General features: G+C 43.8%; 1 protein-coding gene across 6 annotated transcripts in view; it reads left to right on the top strand.

The window, feature by feature from the left end:
- The window catches only part of Fryl (FRY like transcription coactivator), a 235,955-nt gene that overhangs the window by 113,511 nt on the left and 102,968 nt on the right, over positions 1 to 19,476 (top strand). For all 6 annotated transcript variants that reach the window (XM_040747185.1, XM_040747186.1, XM_040747184.1 and 3 more), the window contains 4 exons: positions 4,768 to 4,967; positions 16,387 to 16,440; positions 18,216 to 18,355; positions 19,267 to 19,363. In XM_040747185.1, coding sequence (XP_040603119.1) covers positions 4,848 to 4,967; positions 16,387 to 16,440; positions 18,216 to 18,355; positions 19,267 to 19,363 — 411 coding nt within the window. In that variant the 5' untranslated portion in view covers positions 4,768 to 4,847. The remainder of the gene's footprint in view (positions 1 to 4,767; positions 4,968 to 16,386; positions 16,441 to 18,215; positions 18,356 to 19,266; positions 19,364 to 19,476) is intronic.

Below are 19,476 nucleotides of genomic sequence, written 5' to 3'. Positions count from 1 at the left end.
GTCCATGAAATAACTTTCTGGCCTGGGTTTGCTTTTTAAGCTAATTTTGCTTTTGAGTTATAAAGTCTTTGTTGTTGCTGTTTTCAATTCTTGTTCTAAGGCCACTTACTTTATGCCCTTTTGTCAGGGAATATTATTTTAAGGTGTGTGACTTTTGTTTCTGCTGCAGTTGTTTAACTCTGTGAAGCGGTGTTGCTGTGCCTGTCTAAAACACCTGGTGGTCCTAATGAAGAGCTGAACGGCCAATAGCGAGGCAGGAGCAAGGACAGGCAGGGTTGGCAGGCAGGGAGAATAAATAGAAGGAGAAAGGCAGAAAGGAGAGAAGAGAACGAGGAGAGGGGGATGTCAGGGGCCAGCCACCCAGCCACACAGTAATCCATGGAGAAGATTTACAGAAGTAAGAAAACAGGAAAAGCCCAGAGGCAAAAGATAGATGGGATAATTAAATTAAGAAAAGCTGGATAGAAACAAGCCAAGCTAAGGCCAGACATTCATTAACTAAGAATAGGCCTCAGTGTGTGATTCATTTTGGAGCTGGGTAGCGGGTCCCCCAAAGGAGAAAAAAAATTTTAATACACCCTTTCTTGCTTAGGTGTTATCAAAACTTATTGTTAGGTGGTATAAACAATAATGATTATAGTAGTAAGCAACTCTATGGTGCCATTACATTTCCATATTACATAAACCTCTATATAAATATGTGTACAGTTTGTGTCTGAGGTGCATAAGCCTGCACTTACAGAGTAGTGTGTGCCTGTGTGTGTGTGTCTGTGTGTGTGTGCGCGTGCATGCATGAATGCATAAATATGTGTTTAAAGGCCAGAGGTCAATGTTAAAAATCTTCCTAAATTGCATCCCACCCTAATTTTGAGAAAGTCTCACACTGGACCTGGGCAAGGCTAGTCGGCCAGTGAGCTGCAGGGACCTACTTGTTTCCACCCCAGCACGGCATCACAGATGCATACTACCATACCTGGCTTTTACATGGTTCCTAGGGATTGAAGCCTAGTCCTCATGCTTGAGCAACAAGCGCTTTGCCTATTGAGCCATGCAAACAACCCCGAAGTCCATTGTCATAATGACCACAGAGACACACTGGTTCAAGGGTTATGTCTCTGCCTACTTGTCCTTTTCCTTTGACTGAATTTGAATTTATCAGGGGACAGGTGTTATATTAATGTGACAGCTGTTTTATTGGAGTGAACTAAAGAATAGAAATGCTAAAATATAAAATATTTAAGCCTTGCTCTATCCTAACATAGCTCTTCATGGTCAGTAGGTTTATGTTCTCAGAGTGTTTAATGTGACATTGGATTTTCTGTTTGTAATTCAGTGCCTGGGCCATGTTCTTGAGACTTACGCTCTGCCATTTATGCCTTTATTCTTTCATGGGCTTGTAGAGAAATACTACTATTTGGGCTGGAGAGATGACTCCGTGGTTAACATTTTATACTGTTCCAGGGGATGAGTTCAGTTCCCAGCACCCACATTGACTGGCTCACAAGCACCTGTAACTCCAGGTCCAGGCGAGGTAGCACCCTCTTGTGGTCTCCGTGAACACTGCACTCATGTGCAGGAACACAGACATACATATAATTAGAATTTTAAATAGTAGAACATGAAATCCTCCTACTTAACTTTATAAAATATTTAACTCAAACAGTAAATTGTCTTGAGTATCTTGGTTAGGCTTTCTGTTAATGTGATATATAAAGCACCATGACCAAAAGGGACTTTGAGGGTAGGTAAATGGTTTATTTCACTTACCCTTCCAGTAAACAGTCCCTCACTGGGGGAAGTCCAGGTAGGAAGCCAAGCACAGCAGGAGTCTGGAGGCAGGAGCTGATGCAGAGTCCCTGGAGGAGCACTGCCTGCTGCCTTGTTCCTCCCCATGGCTTGCTCTGCTTGGCCCTCCCAGCCCTTTGATAGAAGACAAATGTCCAGTTCTTACTTATCATTAGAAAAATCAGTAAAGCCAGGTATTACTTTGTGCTTCTTGGGCTCTTAGTTATATATTCTTTACACTTGTTCATAATCTTGTTTTCTATTTGAAGGAATTGGTAGTTTTTGTAAGTAATTTCATTTGTGCTCTGCGAATGGCTATGGAAGCAGTTAATTCTCCATATAATATGCTACAAGAATTTTCCTGCCTTCCAATCTGGTTTTGTGTATATACTCTTGTTGTTGTTGTAAATCCAAGGTTGTATTTTGTTCACTTTTTCATTTGTTAATTTGGAACACATCATTTCAGGTGCTTCCAGTTAACTGGACTATGAACATTGGGTTCTTTTCTAACCCTCTGTTACTGGGATGCTTAATGGCCTGAAATTTCAGTTGGAAGATAACCCCTCTTGTTCTGTAGTAGTAAACCCAGCAAACATTTACTAAAGGTACAGTAAAAGATACATTGAAATACTGTTTTAACTTACTTAATCACAAACACTTTGTATTGGTAAGATTTTGAGTTTTCAAGTTAGAAATAAAGTTTTCACTGGAGCTTTGTCTCCTTGACAACTGTCTTCACCTCCCAGTCATGATGCCTTAGAGCAGAGGTTCTCAACCTTCCTAGTACTGTGACCCTTTAATGCAGCTCCTTGTGTTGTGGTGACCCCCAGCTATTGCTACTTCATAATGTAATTTTGTTACCGTTATGAATCACAGTGTAAATACCTGATATGCAGGATAGCCGAGAACCTGCAGCAGAGCATTTACTTATGGTTACTTTCAAAGTGAGTAAATAAAGGCAAGCCATTTGAGATAACATGTCTTTGGCTCTTAAGGGGCCAAAACTAATTTTTAAAAATTAGTGATTTTTTTCCCACAGTGTCACTTGTTAATAGATCCCCTCTTTAATAATACACAATGTTGGATCGTGACACATCGTAGACAAGCAGGTCATTGTTTGAAATAATGTGTGCTGTGTTCCACGGACTGTGAATTTTTGTCTTGGATTATTTTATGATACAGTTGTAATTCTAGAATACAAAATGTATTTTAACTTGGCGCTAATAGAGGTGCTCGTTTCTAGATTCGATATTAGCAGTTTGTAGTCATCTTTAGATTATTGTTGCAATTTTTTGCAAATAAATTTTTGCATACTGCGTTTCATAGACTTTTTAATTTTTTAAATGCCCCACCATCACCACCACCATGTGGTCCAGACTGACTTAGCAACAGTTTTTCCACCCCTGCTGATCTCAAACTCATGACCCTAACTACCTCAGCCTTCTGTTTGAGTAACTGTATTCTACCTCCCTACTTTAGGGATGGCGTTAATTAGATGACAGTTCTTATATGGAGAGGGCAGGAGCTGAAGATCAGGTTGAAGCAGAAGCACAGACTTCTGTGTGCGTGCACTAGACCACGGGAAGTCATGCGTGCTGAAGTTAGAGTCTGCCTGGGAGGATGGACGTGGCGGGATGAAGTATAGGCAGGAGTGAGGGAGGCTTGCACTCTTCCGTCCAGCCTGCTAGGACTCACTATTTGGCAGATACCACATCATCTAAGTAGATGGTTTCAGTGTCCTCTGAGTGAGTCAAGTGAAGATACTGTGAGTTACTGTTGATTCCTGTGCCTCACCTCCATACCACAAAAATCGGAGGAGGCTCACGGCCGTCTCTTTCCCCATCCTCTGTGCCGAGCTCCGGTCCTCTCACTTGCATCTCTGTACTGGCGTCTGTGGTGCTGTGTTTGGGTTCCTCACACTCATTCTCCAGAGAAGCCAGAGAGATTTACCAGGACAAGTCAGATCCCATCCCTCCCTGCCTGACTTAATACTTTCCACTGAACGCCCTTCGTGTCCTAAAGGGCCCTCTGTGTTCCGAGTACTGGCCTCCTCTCTCTCTCTCTCACATACATGCTCACACGCTCACGCATGCATGCGCGCACACGCACGGCCTGCCCTTGGTCTTTTTGTCCATGCGTGCTCGGTCTTGTGTGCTCCGTCCCCACTGCTTTGCTCTCGTTCGCGCGTACACACACACACACACACACACACACACACACACACACACACGCACGCACGCACGCACGCACGCACGCACACACACACACACACGCTCACGCACGGCCTGCCCTTGGTCTTTTTGTCCATGCGTGCTCGGTCTTGTATGCTCCGTCCCCACTGCTTTGCTGTGCCCCCTTTTCATCATTTAGGCCTGCAGCCAGGCGTGGCTCCTTCAGTGACGTCTTGCTGTGCATGCTTCCCAAGGTAGCTTCTTTTGGCTCCTTCTCCCACTCCTGTTTCATGTATTCATTTCTCTTTTATTTTCTTCCTCATGCTAGCCCAGTGGTTCTCAACATTGCTAATGCTTCAGCCCTTTAATGCAGTTCCTTGTGTTGTGGTGAACCCCAGCCGTACATTCATTACTGTAATATTTTCGGAGGCAGAGGCTTGCCAGAGGGGTCGCGACCCACAGGTTGAGAACCACTGCCCTGGTCCATCCGACCAGAATCCAGCTATCTAGTAAATCTTTGTCGGGCGCCTGCAGTGTGCCAGGCACTATTCTAGGTACAAGGGAACCGCCCAAAGGGATCAAATGAGAACCATTTTGGAAGTAACGTAAAGTGGGAAGCTAGCCAGTGCCTAGTAAACATAATGCATGGTTAGGCAGGCGTTAGAATGGCAAGCACCAGAAAAGAACCCCGGAGGGAGTAACTGAGACTGGGAGATCGGGGTTGGCAAGATGCTTATTCCGTGAGGGGGGTGGAGGGGGTTCCGTGAAGCTGAGCATTAACACAGGGCTCTTTCGTTTCTCTGACTCTTAGCTTCCGCGCCAGTCAGCAAAGTGAATAAGTTCTGTGCTGCCTCCAACTTCCATTCCACTTCGGGAAGAAAGAGTATCATCATGTCAAACATTACGATTGACCCCGATGTCAAGCCCGGTGAATATGTCATCAAGAGCCTCTTTGCAGAATTTGCTGTTCAAGCTGAAAAGAAAATTGAAGTTGTAATGGCTGAACCCTTGGTGAGTAGAGCCATCTATAAATCTCATTTTTTCTTCCCCCCCTTAACTTTTGCATTAGCTGGTATACTACGAACTTTCCAAAGGGAGTTATATAATTGAACACATATTGTGGGCTAGGATTACTGTAAAATGCTGGTCCAGGCAGCAGCGGTGGCTTCAGAATCCACTTTGACACATTCTTAGAGATCACTAAGGAAGAGAAAGGACTGCACAGGTGGAAATTGTGTGACGCCAACCCCCCCACCCCCCAAACCCACCAGGATATAAAAGAAAAGCTGGACTGTTGTACAGGTTGTCGTAAAGACTATAGCAAGCTTAAACTAGTGAAGATCTTATTTTTTTAATTGTTACTTTTGAGTCAAGTTCTTAGGTGGTTCAGGTTGGCCTTGAACTTGCTATGTAGCTAGAGATGACCCTGAACTCCTGATCCAATTACCCTTCCCAAGTGCCAGGTTGGAGACATGTGCCACAATAGTGGACCTACATATTTTTACACTAATAACACATGAGAGACACTTGGAGATTGATGAGGAGGACTGTCAAAGATAAATGTTTAGGTTTGATTGTGCAGTTACAGTTCAGGATCGTGATAAACAGCATGGTGGCTACATATACAAGGAGAGAATTGTATATAGTTCTGCCCGGACTGAGCCAGGCCCTTAAAAGCAGAAGAGAAAGCCGTAGAAGATGACTTGGTAGCATTTGACATGTATTAAATGGGAGCAGTCCTGGAGTTGCAGTTAAGAGTGGCAGCTGTTTGGGATCTTATAGAAGACGGCAGTGCACTTACTTGGGTAAAGTACACAGGAGTCTGGTGAAGCAGTTAGGTGAATAAGATCATTTTTTGTTCACGTGTATTAAACTAGACTTACTGGTGATCCGCCCATGCTTGATTGGTGGGTTGGGAATTCTTTTGGAGATCTCCCGAGAGATGGTGATTTATTGTAAAAGTGGGCATCTTCTTCCTTGAAGCTGGAAGAACACTGATAGCCAAAGAAGTTAAGAGCTAAATAGAAATATTACCAAATTCACAGACAGTCTGAATCAAATGAAACAAGGCTAGTGGATGTGTGTAAGACAGCGTGGTCAGCCTGGTCTTGAAGGGGAACAGGCTTAGCTTCAGGTAGCACTGGAAATGCGGATGGCGCTCATATGTTGCCCTTTGGGTTTGAAGGGAGTGAATCTGTAACATGCTGCAGGATACTGTGGGGGCCAGGGACCAATGGTGATGGGGATGGAGCCTGTAACTGCTGCAACTCATTTACTCCTACCCAACATGATCAGGGGTAGGTAGTCCCTGCCAGTTGGAACTTGAGGGAATTGTTGCTCATCTGAGACCAAAAGCCTGTAAGTGGTGGAGTGAGGTGTAATATTGGCTTCAGGTCAGAGCACAAGAGAGGAAAGTTGAAGGCAGCCTCAGCACACATGCTCTGAACTTCCTTACATGTAAAACTGATGGCTGAGGTGAGTGCCTTCCTAATCATTAAGTAGAGGAAGCTGCTCGGCAAAAGTATCAGCGAGGCGATGTGTTCCAGGGTTCCAAAATCAGCCTGATGTGTATTCCAAAGCTGTGCACGTCACTCCATTCAACTTTAGCCATTCCTGAATTGCATTGTACATATCAAATTAATGCTTTTCTTACAGAAGCACACACACATATTTTATAGCATTGCATCATATAAAATGTTTTTTTTTTTCCCCCGAGTTGGAGCCTCACCATGTAGCCCTGGCTGTCCTAGAACTCATTGTATATACCAGGCTATCCTCAAATCGTGAGATCCACCTGCTTTTGCCCCCAAGTTAAAGGTGTGCGCCACGAGGTCTGCCTTAGAGTTTTGTTTTAAGACATAAGGATTATAAAACCTTAACAACATAAACATGCTTCATCTACAAGGTGTGAATTTCTCTTTTCAGTGCTCTTTTAGTCATGTGATGGGTAGCTACAGGAGCCGTCTTCAGTAGCTCACAATAGCTCACTGTGTAGCTCTGTAGTCCAGGCTGGCCTCGAACTCACAGAGATCCGCCTGCCTCTGCCTCCCAAGTGCTGGGATTAAAGGCATGCACCACTACTGCCCAGCTAAAAATTCCATACTCTTGAAAGAACTTCGAAATTCCTAAGGTTTCAAGAGTGAAAGGATGTATGAGAAGATCACCTAATGTGACCAAGTCTCTAAATTATCCCCTTTGCTCCCTTTTATTGGTAAAACCACTGTCATTCCAGAGGTCAGATTCAGTGTGGAAGAGTATGTAGCCTCTCAAAGTGGCTCATCCCGCCATCATTTTCCTGAGCTCACCTGGCTCTTCCTAGTCAACCGCACAAATATCAACACATCCTGCTCTGGGGCTGTTGCTAAGGATTAACAGGTTCAGGTTCTTGTTGAGTCATCGTGAGGTTTCACAGACCTGTGGTTGACGTGAGTCTCCCAACTCTCCCTTGGATGCTTTCTCCATAGCCTTTTGTTTTTCTTTCCATTTAAAGTGCTTCCAACTCATTTTAAAAATTGTCTGCTAGTCTTTCTGATCTCCCTTTTGCTCCCTCCAATACAGAGAGGCTCTACACTAAGTGTCCACATGTATTTATGCACATATGCACACATGTAGATGAATATGCATGGGTGTATACACAAATAAGACTTAGGTTGTATCACGGTTGGTTATTTGTCTTCTTTGATGTGGGTTACGTGTTGCCAGGAACCAGGTGTCTGCTCTGCAGGATGGCCTGTGGTTTAGGTTCACAAAGGTTTGCATGTTAACATGAATTTAACCCTAGTAGGTACTGTAATGCCACTGCTCAAGGTAGAGCTTCTTTTCCTTCCTTCAGAATAGCCCAATGCTGTTTTTCTCATTCACTTAATGGGTTATTTCAGAAGTGTCTGCTGTGTAGTCCTAAAATGAGATCACAAAACTAGGCTTCACAGAGTACATTCCTTCATGAGAGGCTGGAATGATGGCTCAACAGTTAAGGGTACCGGCTGCTCTTGCAGAGGGCCTGGGTTTGGTTCTCTGTATCTGGATGATGGCTCAAAACCATCTGTAGCTCCAGTTCCAGAGAATCTGACACCGTCTTCTGGCCTCTGTCAGCACTAGGTACACACGTGGGGTGCACAAGACATACACGCAGGCAAAACACTCTTACGGCCGGGCGTTGGAGGCACACGCCTTTAATCCCAGCACTCGGGAGGCAGAGGCAGGCGGATATCTGTGAGTTCGAGGTCAGCCTGGTCTATAGAGCGAGTTCCAGGACAGCCTCCAAAGCCACAGAGAAACCCTGTCTCGAAAAACCAAAAAAAAAAAAAAAAAAAACAAAACTTACACATAAGAGAGATAGATGGCTCAGTGGTTAAGAACATTGACTGTTATTCCAGAGGACCAGGGTTCAGTTCCCAGCACCCACATGGCAGCTCACAACTGTCTATAACTCTGTTTCCAGGGATCTGACACCTTCGTATAGACATACATGCAGGCAACACTGATCAATGCTCATAAAATAAAAATAAATACATTATCTAAAAATAATAAAATCTTTTTTAGAATGCCATTGCAACATGGATTTTGCTGTCCCCTCATCGCACTTTGAGAGAAGAGGCATTCATTCCTGCCTATTATCCCCAACACCGAGGATTTGGTGTCTGTGTCTTGTTCTCTCTTCTCTCTGTCTCCCTGACATACCAAGATTGCCTCCTAACCTTCATCATAGCTTATAGATTTTTACCCGTGACACTCCCACTACTGAAGCAATTCCTCCTTATCTAGGTCAGGCAGCTTGGCTTTTATTTCTTTCCAGGTCTAGATAGATTGCAAATCCATAGCATCAAGATAATGAAGACACCTAGACTAATCCCGTGACGGTGTGTAGACAATGGCTTCGGGCGTTTTGCTTGCAACTTCATCTATCTCGTTTATTCTCTCCCCTTTGAGGTAATAAGCAACCGCCCACATGGCTCCCTGGGTTCTTAAAGAAAAGCCTCCCAGGCCTCAGTTCAAGCAAAGCATTACCCAGGGCTTTTCAAGTGGGCATTGCTGACCTAACTCTCGGTCAGTCAGAATAGCAGCCTGCCGAGAGGCCGCCAGAACCTAACCTGCAGTGAAACGATAGAATCCGTCTTTTCATTCCCGTGTTAGGAACGAAGACAAAAGAAGGCTATGGAGGCCATCGAGGAGATGAGCTGGATTTTCCCTCCCTCAAATTTCATTTTCACGTTAGGAAGATTCTGGAAGGCCAGGCATTGATTGAAATCGTAGCCTGCGTGCTCGGCAATCCAATAATTTTTGCTAAGATGGATGGATCTTGGATAATGAACTAGGCCTTCCCAGGCTTAACTATTAGCTGTGTCCATTGTGGGCAGCTAGAAAGAAGATGGAAGAAAAACCCATCACCGGCTGATTCAGACCTTGGGTGTCTTGTTTTAGCTCTCCAATTTAAATATGTGTGCATTTTATGATCAGTTTACTTCACTGCATCTTTGTGTTGTTGTTTTTTTACCTGGCATGTTTTTCTGAGTAATTTATTAAAGAAGACTTTGTTCAATGCTTATGTATATGAGTAGTTTGCCTGCATGTGTGTGTGTGTACTGTCGACCTGGAGTCTGTGGCGGCCCGAGGTGGGCGTCAGGTCCTTGAACGGGAGTTATGCATGGTTGTAAGCCACTGTGTAAGCACTGGGAACTGCACCTGGGTCCTCTGCAATAGCAATCAGTGCTCTTTCAGCTCTGGTGTGTTTATTTTAGCATGTTCTTTTTAAGAATGAGGCTTGAGGCTGGGTGGCGGTGACACAGGCCTTTAATCCCAGCACCCTAGAGGCAGAGGCAGATGGATCTCTGAGAGTTTGAGGCCAGTCTGGTCTACAGAGCGAGTTCCAGGACAGTCAGGTCTGTTACACAGAGAAACCCTGTTTGGAAAAACAAAACAAGCAAGCAAACAAAAAGAATGAGGCTTGAAACCACTTACTGAAAGGGCAGTATGCACAGACCGTGATCTTCTCATGTAATCTCTGGGATGGACAATGTCAGCTCTTTCCCTGTTCAGCGTCTCATGAGAAGACATGCAGAATTCTGAATGGGACAGTTTTGGTTTTGGATAGTGTCTGAGTTAATGTCTTTACTATGAAGAGACACATGAAGACCATGGCAAATCTTATAAAGGAAAGTTTTAATTGGGACCTGGCTCACAGTTTCAGAGACCTGGTCCATTATCATCATGGAGATCATGCTGAGGAGCATGGTGGCAGGCATAGTGCTGAAGAAACAGTGCTACACACCAATCGCAGAGAGAGACAGAGACAGAGAGAGAGAGAGAGACAGACACACACACAGAGAGAGAGAGAGACAGAGAGAGAGAGAGAGAGAGAGAGACAGACACACACAGAGAGAGAGAGAGAGAGAGAGAGAGAGAGAGAGAGAGAGAGAGAGAGAGAGAGAGACAGACACACACAGAGAGAGAGAGAGAGAGAGAGAGAGAGAGAGAGAGAGAGAGAGAGAGAGAGAGAGAGAGAGAGAGAGAGAGAGGGAGAGGGAGAGGGAGAGACTCTGATTTGGCCTGGCATAGGCTTTTGAACCCTCAAGCCCACTCCCAGTGACACGTTTCCTGAAACAAGGCCACATCTACTCCAAAAGGCCACACCTCCTAATCTGTCTCAAAAGGTGTAGCTCGTAATGACTAAGCCTTCAGATATATGAGCCTGCAGGGGCCATTCTTATTCAAACCTCCACAGCTAGCATGGTGGGGGTTTTGTTGTACTTAACTCCACTGTCTTTGGGGTGAGACCTCATCTGCAGTTATATCCCCACAGCTGGTACCTCTCCATTTTGTCCTTCACTAAGCAAGGCAGGTGCCCTGTGTCCACTGTGAAAACATCTCTACCTCCTAAGTAGGTGGGTGAAGGGAATGGACGGAGAATCCAAACCTCTTTCAGACACTCCTTCAAAACACTTGTTGAATCAGCCCTCGGCCCAGCCCCCACTGAGACAAGATCTCATCTATCCCAGGCCGACTTTGAACTCCAAATGCAGACGCCAATGATCCTCCTTCCTCTTCTAAAGGGCCTACTTGAAGTATGCATCACCGTGTTTATGTGGATTTGGAAGTTGAATCCCCGGTTCTGTGCATGGTAGGCCAGCACCGAACTGCATCTCTGGCCCTCTTGGTTTTAGCTGCAATCTAGCAGTTATTCCCGAGTTCTCCAAGTCCTGAGCCCTTTGAAGCCCCAGAACTTCACTGAGTTACCTTTTCTTCACTTTCTGCCTGGCAAGCATCCCTGTGGTTGTGCTCAATTGACATTTTTCTCCTCAGTCATGTCTGTCTGAAATCTCAGTCCCATTTCCCCCTCCCATCTCTGCCTGTCTCACACAGATTCCTGCTGCTCCCTCAGTTTGGGGTCAACCACATGAGGGTGGGGATCCTTTTCCATTTTCTTTCTTCATGGTTGTGTCTCAAGAGCTAGGCACTCAGCATGTCACTGGACGGGGTGAATGGTGACCCAGTGCAGGAACAGACATCTGGCTTCCCTCTCGCCTACCTAGGTGGGCATCCTCCTTGGTCAGTGGGATATTACCCTCTCCTGGCATTTTTTTTTTAACCTTCTCTTTATTTCCCTGTGTAGCTTTGGTTTGAATCTCTATGAAGCTTAGTTGTGCTATTACCTTAGTAGTCCTGAAGCAAGCTAGAATGTGAAGTATTATGAGCCTTAGAATCACTGTTAATTCTTATGTTTATGAAATATGAGGGCTGGGAGAAGGCTCAGTGGTGAGGAGCACTTTAGTTCCCAGCACTCACATGGTGGCTCACAATCATTTGCAGGTCCAGTTCCAAAGGATCTGATGCCCTCCTCTGATTGATGTGGGCACCAGGCATGCACGGTGCACAGAGATATACACGAGGTCAGACCATTCATACACAGAAGATAAGAACAAATAATCTTTAAAAAAAAGTCATAGAGAGTAGAAATACTTCCAAAAAGAGAAAGTACAAATTTCTTTCGAGAGAGTATCTCGTGGAGTGTAGACTGGCCTTGAATTCACTATGTAGCTGAGAGTGACCTTGAACTCCTGATGCTCCTGTTTCTCTGGTAGAGATTACAGGCATGCACACCACACTTGGTGCCAGCCTGTCATTTTGCATGTCTGTTAATCATCCTTCTCTTTGGTGCTTGCCACCTGAAACACACACACTCTCTCTCTCTCTCTCTCTCTCTCTCTCTCTCTCTCTCTCTCTCTCTCTCTCTCTCTCTCTCTCTCCCTCCCTCCCTCCCTCCCTCCCTCCCTCCCTCCCTCCCTCTCTCAAATAACCACAAAGCAATGCATTTTCATGTCACTTCTACTGTGCCTACTACATGAATGAAACCTTAGCACGGGGCTTCATAAGTTCATAGAAAGAAATGTATTTGGAGTTCAGTGCTCTCAGGGCCCTATCTGACATATGTAAAACAATACTTTATAATCGTGGTATATAGACTTGTGATTTTATTTTGACAAGAATTAGTCACAAACAAGGGAAGGAAACTCGGAGACTATTGGAGAATTTTCCTAAGTGTATGTATTTCTCAATTCAGTCTACCTTCAGCCGATTGGATGGTGGGGAAAGGTGGACCCCCCCTCTTCAGCCCACTGATTGAATTGTCAATCTCTTTTGGAAACACCCTCACCAGCATACCCAGAAATGATGTTTTGTCAGCTGCCTTAGCATTCTTTCGTCAGGTCAAGTTAGCACTCATGTTAATATTCCCAACTAGACACTAGTAGTCTTCAGAAAGCACGAAGCTTTTGTTCTTTGTACTTCCCTCAGTGTGTGCGCGTGTGTGCATGAGTGCATGTGTGTGTCTGTTTGTCTGGTAGGGAAGGAACCAGAACCTCATGAATTCTGGCAAGCACTCTACGTTTCAACTACATTCCCAACCTGCCTATGCTCTTTGAAGGCAGGGACTCATTGCTTGGCTTAATTTATATCCACAGTACATCCCAGTGCCTGGCTCTTAAAAGTCTAGGATCAAATACAAACAGTGCACACAGTGGGAATGAAGCAGGACAGAATAGAAAAGGAAAAAAAATCTTTTATTTTGTTCTTTGTATGTTGAAGCATACAGTCCACAAAATATAGCTATCATATAGATTTTTCCCTCAGAGAACAAACACAATATTTTTGTGAAAGAACAAATTAACCTATTTCTATGATATACTTCCTGCCTTATATTTTAGGTGGTAAACTTTTATAATGAAATGTAAACAGTCACAGACTTTTGTTTTCATATTGTTATGTTTTATTAGCATACATTAACTATACATAATAATGAGCCTCATTATGACATTTTCATACATGTACATAATATATTTGGTCATTCTTTTGACCCACTCTCCATAATTGTATTCCTCTCCTAAACTAATCTCCCTTTTAGCTTCATAGTTTTATTTTTAACAACCTAGAGTTGTTTACAGGAGTGTAGACACCTTACCAGATGCTATACCCAGAAGAAAATGATTCCCTCCCCATCAACCATGAGCTCCTTGGGAATATTTGCAGACATGAACCTTTTGTTTTCTGTTGGTGGTGCTGGGCATCACACCCAGGACTGTGTTTCTGGGGAGCACACACTTCACACCACAGAGCTATCTGTTGTAATTTAAGAAAAGTGACGCTGGAGAGAAAGACGCCGTGTGACAGGGTTCAAGCAGAGGGAATATTAAAAGAGGAAAGAGAATGGGGGAGACCAGAGACAGGAACAGCAGGAGAGAGGGTAGAGGAAAGAGGGGGAGACAGAAGAAAGAGGGGGGGAGAGAGAAAGAGGGAGGGAGGGAGGGATAGGATGGGATGTGGTGGGCATGACCCTTTTAAAAGTGAATGTGCACAGGTGGTGCTCTTAGTGGCTGCAGCTGAGGGCATATCCTGTCAGAATCCCAAGGACAGGCCAATACAAATGCCTACATACTAAGAATATCCCTAGCCCCAGTGTAAAACCTTTTGATGTATGATATCATACTCTCATATACTGAAAACATAAGTCTAAATATAGAAAACAAACATTACTGGAATCCAGAAAGTTTTAGATGGGAAATCCTTATCTAAATAATTTAGTTCAAATACACTCAACTCTAAGACATTCCTTTCTTTTACTTAGCAATCCCATGTATCTTTATCTATTAAATTCTTTTAATTAGTTGGAGGGTTTTGCTATTGTTCTTAAACAGTAGAATAAGATGTGGTGTTTACTCGTCTTAATGTATCCTTTTGTAACTTCTTGCTTCTCTCTGTTGTGGCACATACAAATTCTGAAACTATCTCTTTCATTCTAAGTAAGAGACTGGAACTTTTGCTGGACCTCACAGCCAGAGTTAATAACACACTTTGAAGTCACTTAAGACTGTTCTCCTACTGTGTACTTGGCCTGTTTAACCTGCCTTTAAGAGAACAATGTAAGAACCAACCTCCCTTGCCTTGGATTTCCCATGTCATCAACTTTTACACTCTAAGCAAATGCATAGGTATATTTTAATTTATGTACCCTATTGTGCCCCTGAACCAAATTAATATATGAGTGTTCTGATAATCATTTGCTGGAAACAGCTAATAGGCAAAAACAAAACAAAAAAATCAGTCTTATAAATATCTACCATAAATATTGAACATAAAAATATGTCTATTGCTTGATGAACAAAGATGTTTGTAATACTGTTTGTTATTTCAGTCAGTTGGGGTTCAGTGGAGTCAGTAACTTAATCCCTTGTAAACTCTGTTAAAGACTTCTGTAAAGTGACTCTTATCCCTTCCCCATGTGATGCTTTCTCTGCTCTTCAGTAAATGCAGAGTGAGGGCCTTTGTTTGGGACACTCACGCACAGATAACAACAAAACACAGACACACAGGGACAGAGTCACAAGACAGCCTTCAGGCAGGCACAGATTCAGACTCATACAACAGACATAGAGGGATGCTTGAAGATAGAGGGAGAGGAAAGTGGAGAATTCAAATCTGGGTTTGAGGGCGATCAAAGCACACCAAGGGAAGTGCTTTGGTTTCTTCAGTGTGACATCGATACCATTGGTGACTGAGTTTATTATTAATATGTTCTAACCAACTTTAGTTGTCAGGATACGGACTTAATAAGTCCTACACATCATTAAGACTTACTTGATTGTTTTCATGCCATTGACGTGTATGTATAGGTGTGTGCACATGGGTGCTCACAGGCCAGAGACATCACCCAGAGGGAGAGTTATAGGAGGCTGAATTGCCTGTAATGCCCAGTCTGGGAGATCGCACACCTCTGGTCTCTGTGGACACTGGCACTCATGTGCAAATACACATAATTAAAAATAAGTGGCTTATCGATTAAGATCTCTGACTGCTCTTCTAGAGGACCTGGGTTCAATTCCCAGCACCCACATGGCAGTTCATACCTGTCTGTAACTCCAGTCCCAGGGCTTCTGATACCCTCACACAGACACACATGCAGGCAGAACATAAAATGAACATAAAAATAAATAAATTATAAAAAAAATAAATCTGCCTTTTAAAAAGAGTTCATGAACAAAATGCCTAACTCTCCACCAGTCCTAAGGAAAACTGACTTAGCAGCACATGTACACCTAAGTAATGTTTTGGGGAGGAAGGAGGAAATAAACTCATTTTCTAGAGCAGTGGTTTCCACGTAGCCTACCCACTGCTATTTCTTCCCTAAACAATTTCACTGCATAGAGAGAACTGGACATTTTACCACCCCACCATAGTCTATCTTATTTCTGAAAACAGCACTTAATATTATGTTTATTTGTTTGATTTTTCTAATGAGAAAAGCGAACCACAGAGCTCTCAAGCCCTCCAGACAGCTTCCAGATCAAGCTACTGACCTCACATATGTGAGGATACAATTCATAAACACTTGTGTTCCCTACCCCTGTCCTTTGAGACAGGTCCTCACTTTGTACTCCTTATCCCACAATGGCCTGGAGCTTACTGGATAGTCAGGTTGGCCCCAAGCTCCCTCTGCTTCCATTTTCCTAGTGGTGGATTACAGGCATGAGCCCCACCCCACCTGGAAATGATCTTTTTTTTTCCTCCCCGGCTTTACTGGTACCTATGGCCTCACACATAGTATCACTGTATCCCCAACCTAGTCAGCACTGGTTGAAAAAAGCCAAGCTAATAAGAGCAGAGCGATGGTATTTGAACTGGAATTTAAGCAGGTCTTTTGTTGAACTTTCATTTCTTGGTCAAAGAATTGTCATAAATAGAGAAAGGCTGTGGAGTCCCATGCACGGGAGTAGTTTGAATCATCTGCTGTGGTGAGCGTAAGATAGGAGCTTACCTTTCTTTAAAGCAACCTACTGAAAAATGGAACAAAAGCCAAACGAACTGTAGGTTTAAACTGTTGATCACATGACAGCCTTCTAATATTTTGTATTTGAACGTTTTGATTTTTTTTCAATTATAGGAGAAACTGTTATCCAGGTCTCTTCAGAGGGGTGAAGACCTTCAGTTTGACCAGGTACTGTAACTTGGGAGAACATTCTTTCTTTGGAGAACTGTGTCTGTCCTTATAATCTACTTTGCATGTGTCCACCATTGACAAAGCCCTTCGTCCTGCTGAGCGATCCTATATCCCACAATTGAGCCATGCACTGGCTTGACTTTTGTTTACTTAGCATGTCAAGGGTTTTTGCTTTCCATTGTTGACGTCTGTCTTTAACGCGCCTTTGAAAGGCTTCCTGGGAAGCTAACTAAATCCTTCCATCTTGTCTTATGTCCCAGTTTTTTCTATTATTTATTTCTGGGTTGGTCTCAACTCTGTAGACCAGGCTGACCTTGAACTCTCAGAGATCCACCCATCTCTGCTTTCCAAATGCTGGCATTAAAAGATGTGTTCTACCACACCTGGCCCTGGGATCTAGAATTTTTACATATGTTTCCTTACTTCTAACATTAATAATTTAACATTACCTTTCAAGCCTTAACATATTTTCACCTGTTGTGCTTCCTGGAAACCTGTAGGTAGAATTTCAGTATCTAAAGTCTGTTCTTTTATAAATTCTGTCCCTTTGCCGAGAGTATGTATTGGCTCACACGCCCTTGTATCATAATCATTTTATTACATGTTGGTTATTTAAGATAGCATCTGGTGTCACTAATGTTCATCAGCCTCTTCATTCCAAACACTGTTTCTGTTGGTGCCTTGGTGTTACAGTGGTGAGCATGGCTGCCTTCCAAAACAATGTGTCTAGGAAAAGGAAGTGAATGCTCAGATTAGATGAACTGATAGGATAAAGCAGCCTGCTTAGGGCGGCTGGCCGAGACTCACCAAACTCCTGTGCTGCTGGATCCGACTACAGTTTTTCTAAGTCTTCATCACCAAGAGAGGGTCCACAGAGCACCAGTGTTTACAGCGCGTTCCCTAAGAGCCAGCTTCCCATATGCACTCAGTGAGCAGACACTGGTCCACAAAGAAACTACACACAGGAAGGTAACTCCTAGTTACTCAGTCCTTTCCAAGGCTTCCTCCACTACAGAAGTAATGAGAACATTAGCATCTGGCTTCATCAGTGAGTGTATAGTCAGGATTTGAACTCTAACTCAATGCCATTTTCAGGAAATTTTCTGGGTCTTTTTGTTTGTTTAAAATAAGTGGTCATCAGAATCCAGAAATGAGTGCTAACTGGTGTGCTAATGGGGAAAATGCTGTATGTGATATGAATTGTTTTATTATATATGTGTTTAGCAGAATAGGTGATGGTTTATTCCTCTTAGATACTTCTGTGTCATAGTAGTACACGGTATGATAGAGCCTTTTCTGCCATCTTCACACAATGTAGTCTTTGTCTCCAAATCCTACCAGTCAGAAACGATAACAGTTTGGAGTTAACGATAACAGTTTGGATAACGATTTGAAGAAGGCGTGGGCAGAATGCTCATGAAAGGAAGCAGTGGCTCACCTGCGTACCTCTCTGCTCTCCAGGGATAGCCACGCATGTAGCCAGGGGTGGAGCAGACAGACTTGATTGGACATACATTAAGTGTCACATGTGTGCCAGAAGATGGAAAGCTGCTGATCTAAACCGAATGGATTGGCATAAAGTTTGATTGTGGCTAAAACTTAAGCTGATTTTATTGCATTTCATGGGTAAAGGCGTGGCCCATCTTTTAGCATACAGCCCCTCTTATTTCACTTAAGTTACCGTGCATTTCCAGGTGGGGGCCGGTGGAGTTGGGCGGTTGCTGCTCGATGCTGTTTTCTGTTGCTATATTTGGCCCTGTCTTGCTTTTCAGTTGATAAGCTCCATGAGCTCCGTAGCCGAGCACTGTCTCCCTTCCTTACTCCGAACCTTGTTTGACTGGTACAGACGCCAGAACGGAACCGAAGATGAATCTTACGAGTACAGGCCTAGGTCTAGCACGAAATCTAAGGGGTAAGTGGCGTAATTAACTCCATTTTACCTGGACCTGAGACACTTGCAGCAGAGGGAGTGACAGACAGTGTTATCCAGTGAGATTGTGTCACTTGACTACTGAGCATGGATTACTTTAGTTAGAAACAGTGTAGGTGTGTGGTTCCAAGAATGAAGGCCAGCCATGCTTAAACTTCTGTCATCTGTTGTATGAAATGTAGGCTTGGGGCATCCATCACCAGGATAGTCAGACAGAAAGAGCTCTCAGGAGAGCCATCCCAGAATTCAGTGTGGAGCTTGCAAAGACAGCCAGAGATAAGGAGAAGGCCCAGTTTGTATGTTTGTAAAGGGTAGCATCGCAACACAGTAAGAACGAAAGAATTAGAACCTGAAGAACTTGTCTTCTGCTGCTAAATTTCCCAAGGGGTCTTGGGCTCTGTAGAATGTCTGTATTCAGGCAATTGCTAGCAACTTAGTACTATACTTTGGTATGTGCCCCATGTAAAGTTTCACCTTAGATGTGTGAGAGAGTTGCCCCACATTGTGTTTTCTTCTAGAAACGTTAGCAAGTTTGCTTAATTCATAACAAAAAAAGGTGGGGGGGACACCAATGAAATGTGAAGCCCTACTAGGTTTTCTAGATGAAAACGGAAGTACTTGTCTCTTGCCAGTTCCTCTATTGAGCTGATTTCTGAAGTACATGTGTAAATAGCCAGTGTCTACAGATGACAGAGCATGCCATGCATGCAGTGGGGTTTGGAAGCAAAGTCTCCATCGCAGTTGGTGTTGAGTACCCCGCTCCTCACATATACTCAGTCATGCTCACTGGAGCTAAGGAGGACTGCAGTAAATGGCAAGAAACAGCCACCGCACAGTAGCCTTGTTACAACCTGGAGTCTCCATGCAGTTCTCGTGTTGGGTTCTTGTTTCAGAGATGAGCAGCATCGTGAGCGAGATTATCTCCTGGAGCGCCGGGACCTGGCGGTAGACTTCATTTTTTGTTTAGTTTTGGTTGAAGTTCTAAAGCAGGTAAGGGCCTTCATATGTCAAAAGCCTGCATCCTCACTGCCTCCCGCACCTTCCGGTCTCACGTCCTTCATTTAGGATGTTATCTCTGATTCCCTCCCAGGCAGCAGCCAGGT

Source organism: Mesocricetus auratus, unplaced genomic scaffold (assembly GCF_017639785.1).
Source record: "Mesocricetus auratus isolate SY011 unplaced genomic scaffold, BCM_Maur_2.0 Super-Scaffold_100006, whole genome shotgun sequence".
Classification (NCBI taxonomy): domain Eukaryota; kingdom Metazoa; phylum Chordata; class Mammalia; order Rodentia; family Cricetidae; genus Mesocricetus; species Mesocricetus auratus.
The sequence above is the reverse complement of the archived record's forward strand: the minus strand, read 5'-3'. Positions and strand labels throughout refer to the sequence as shown.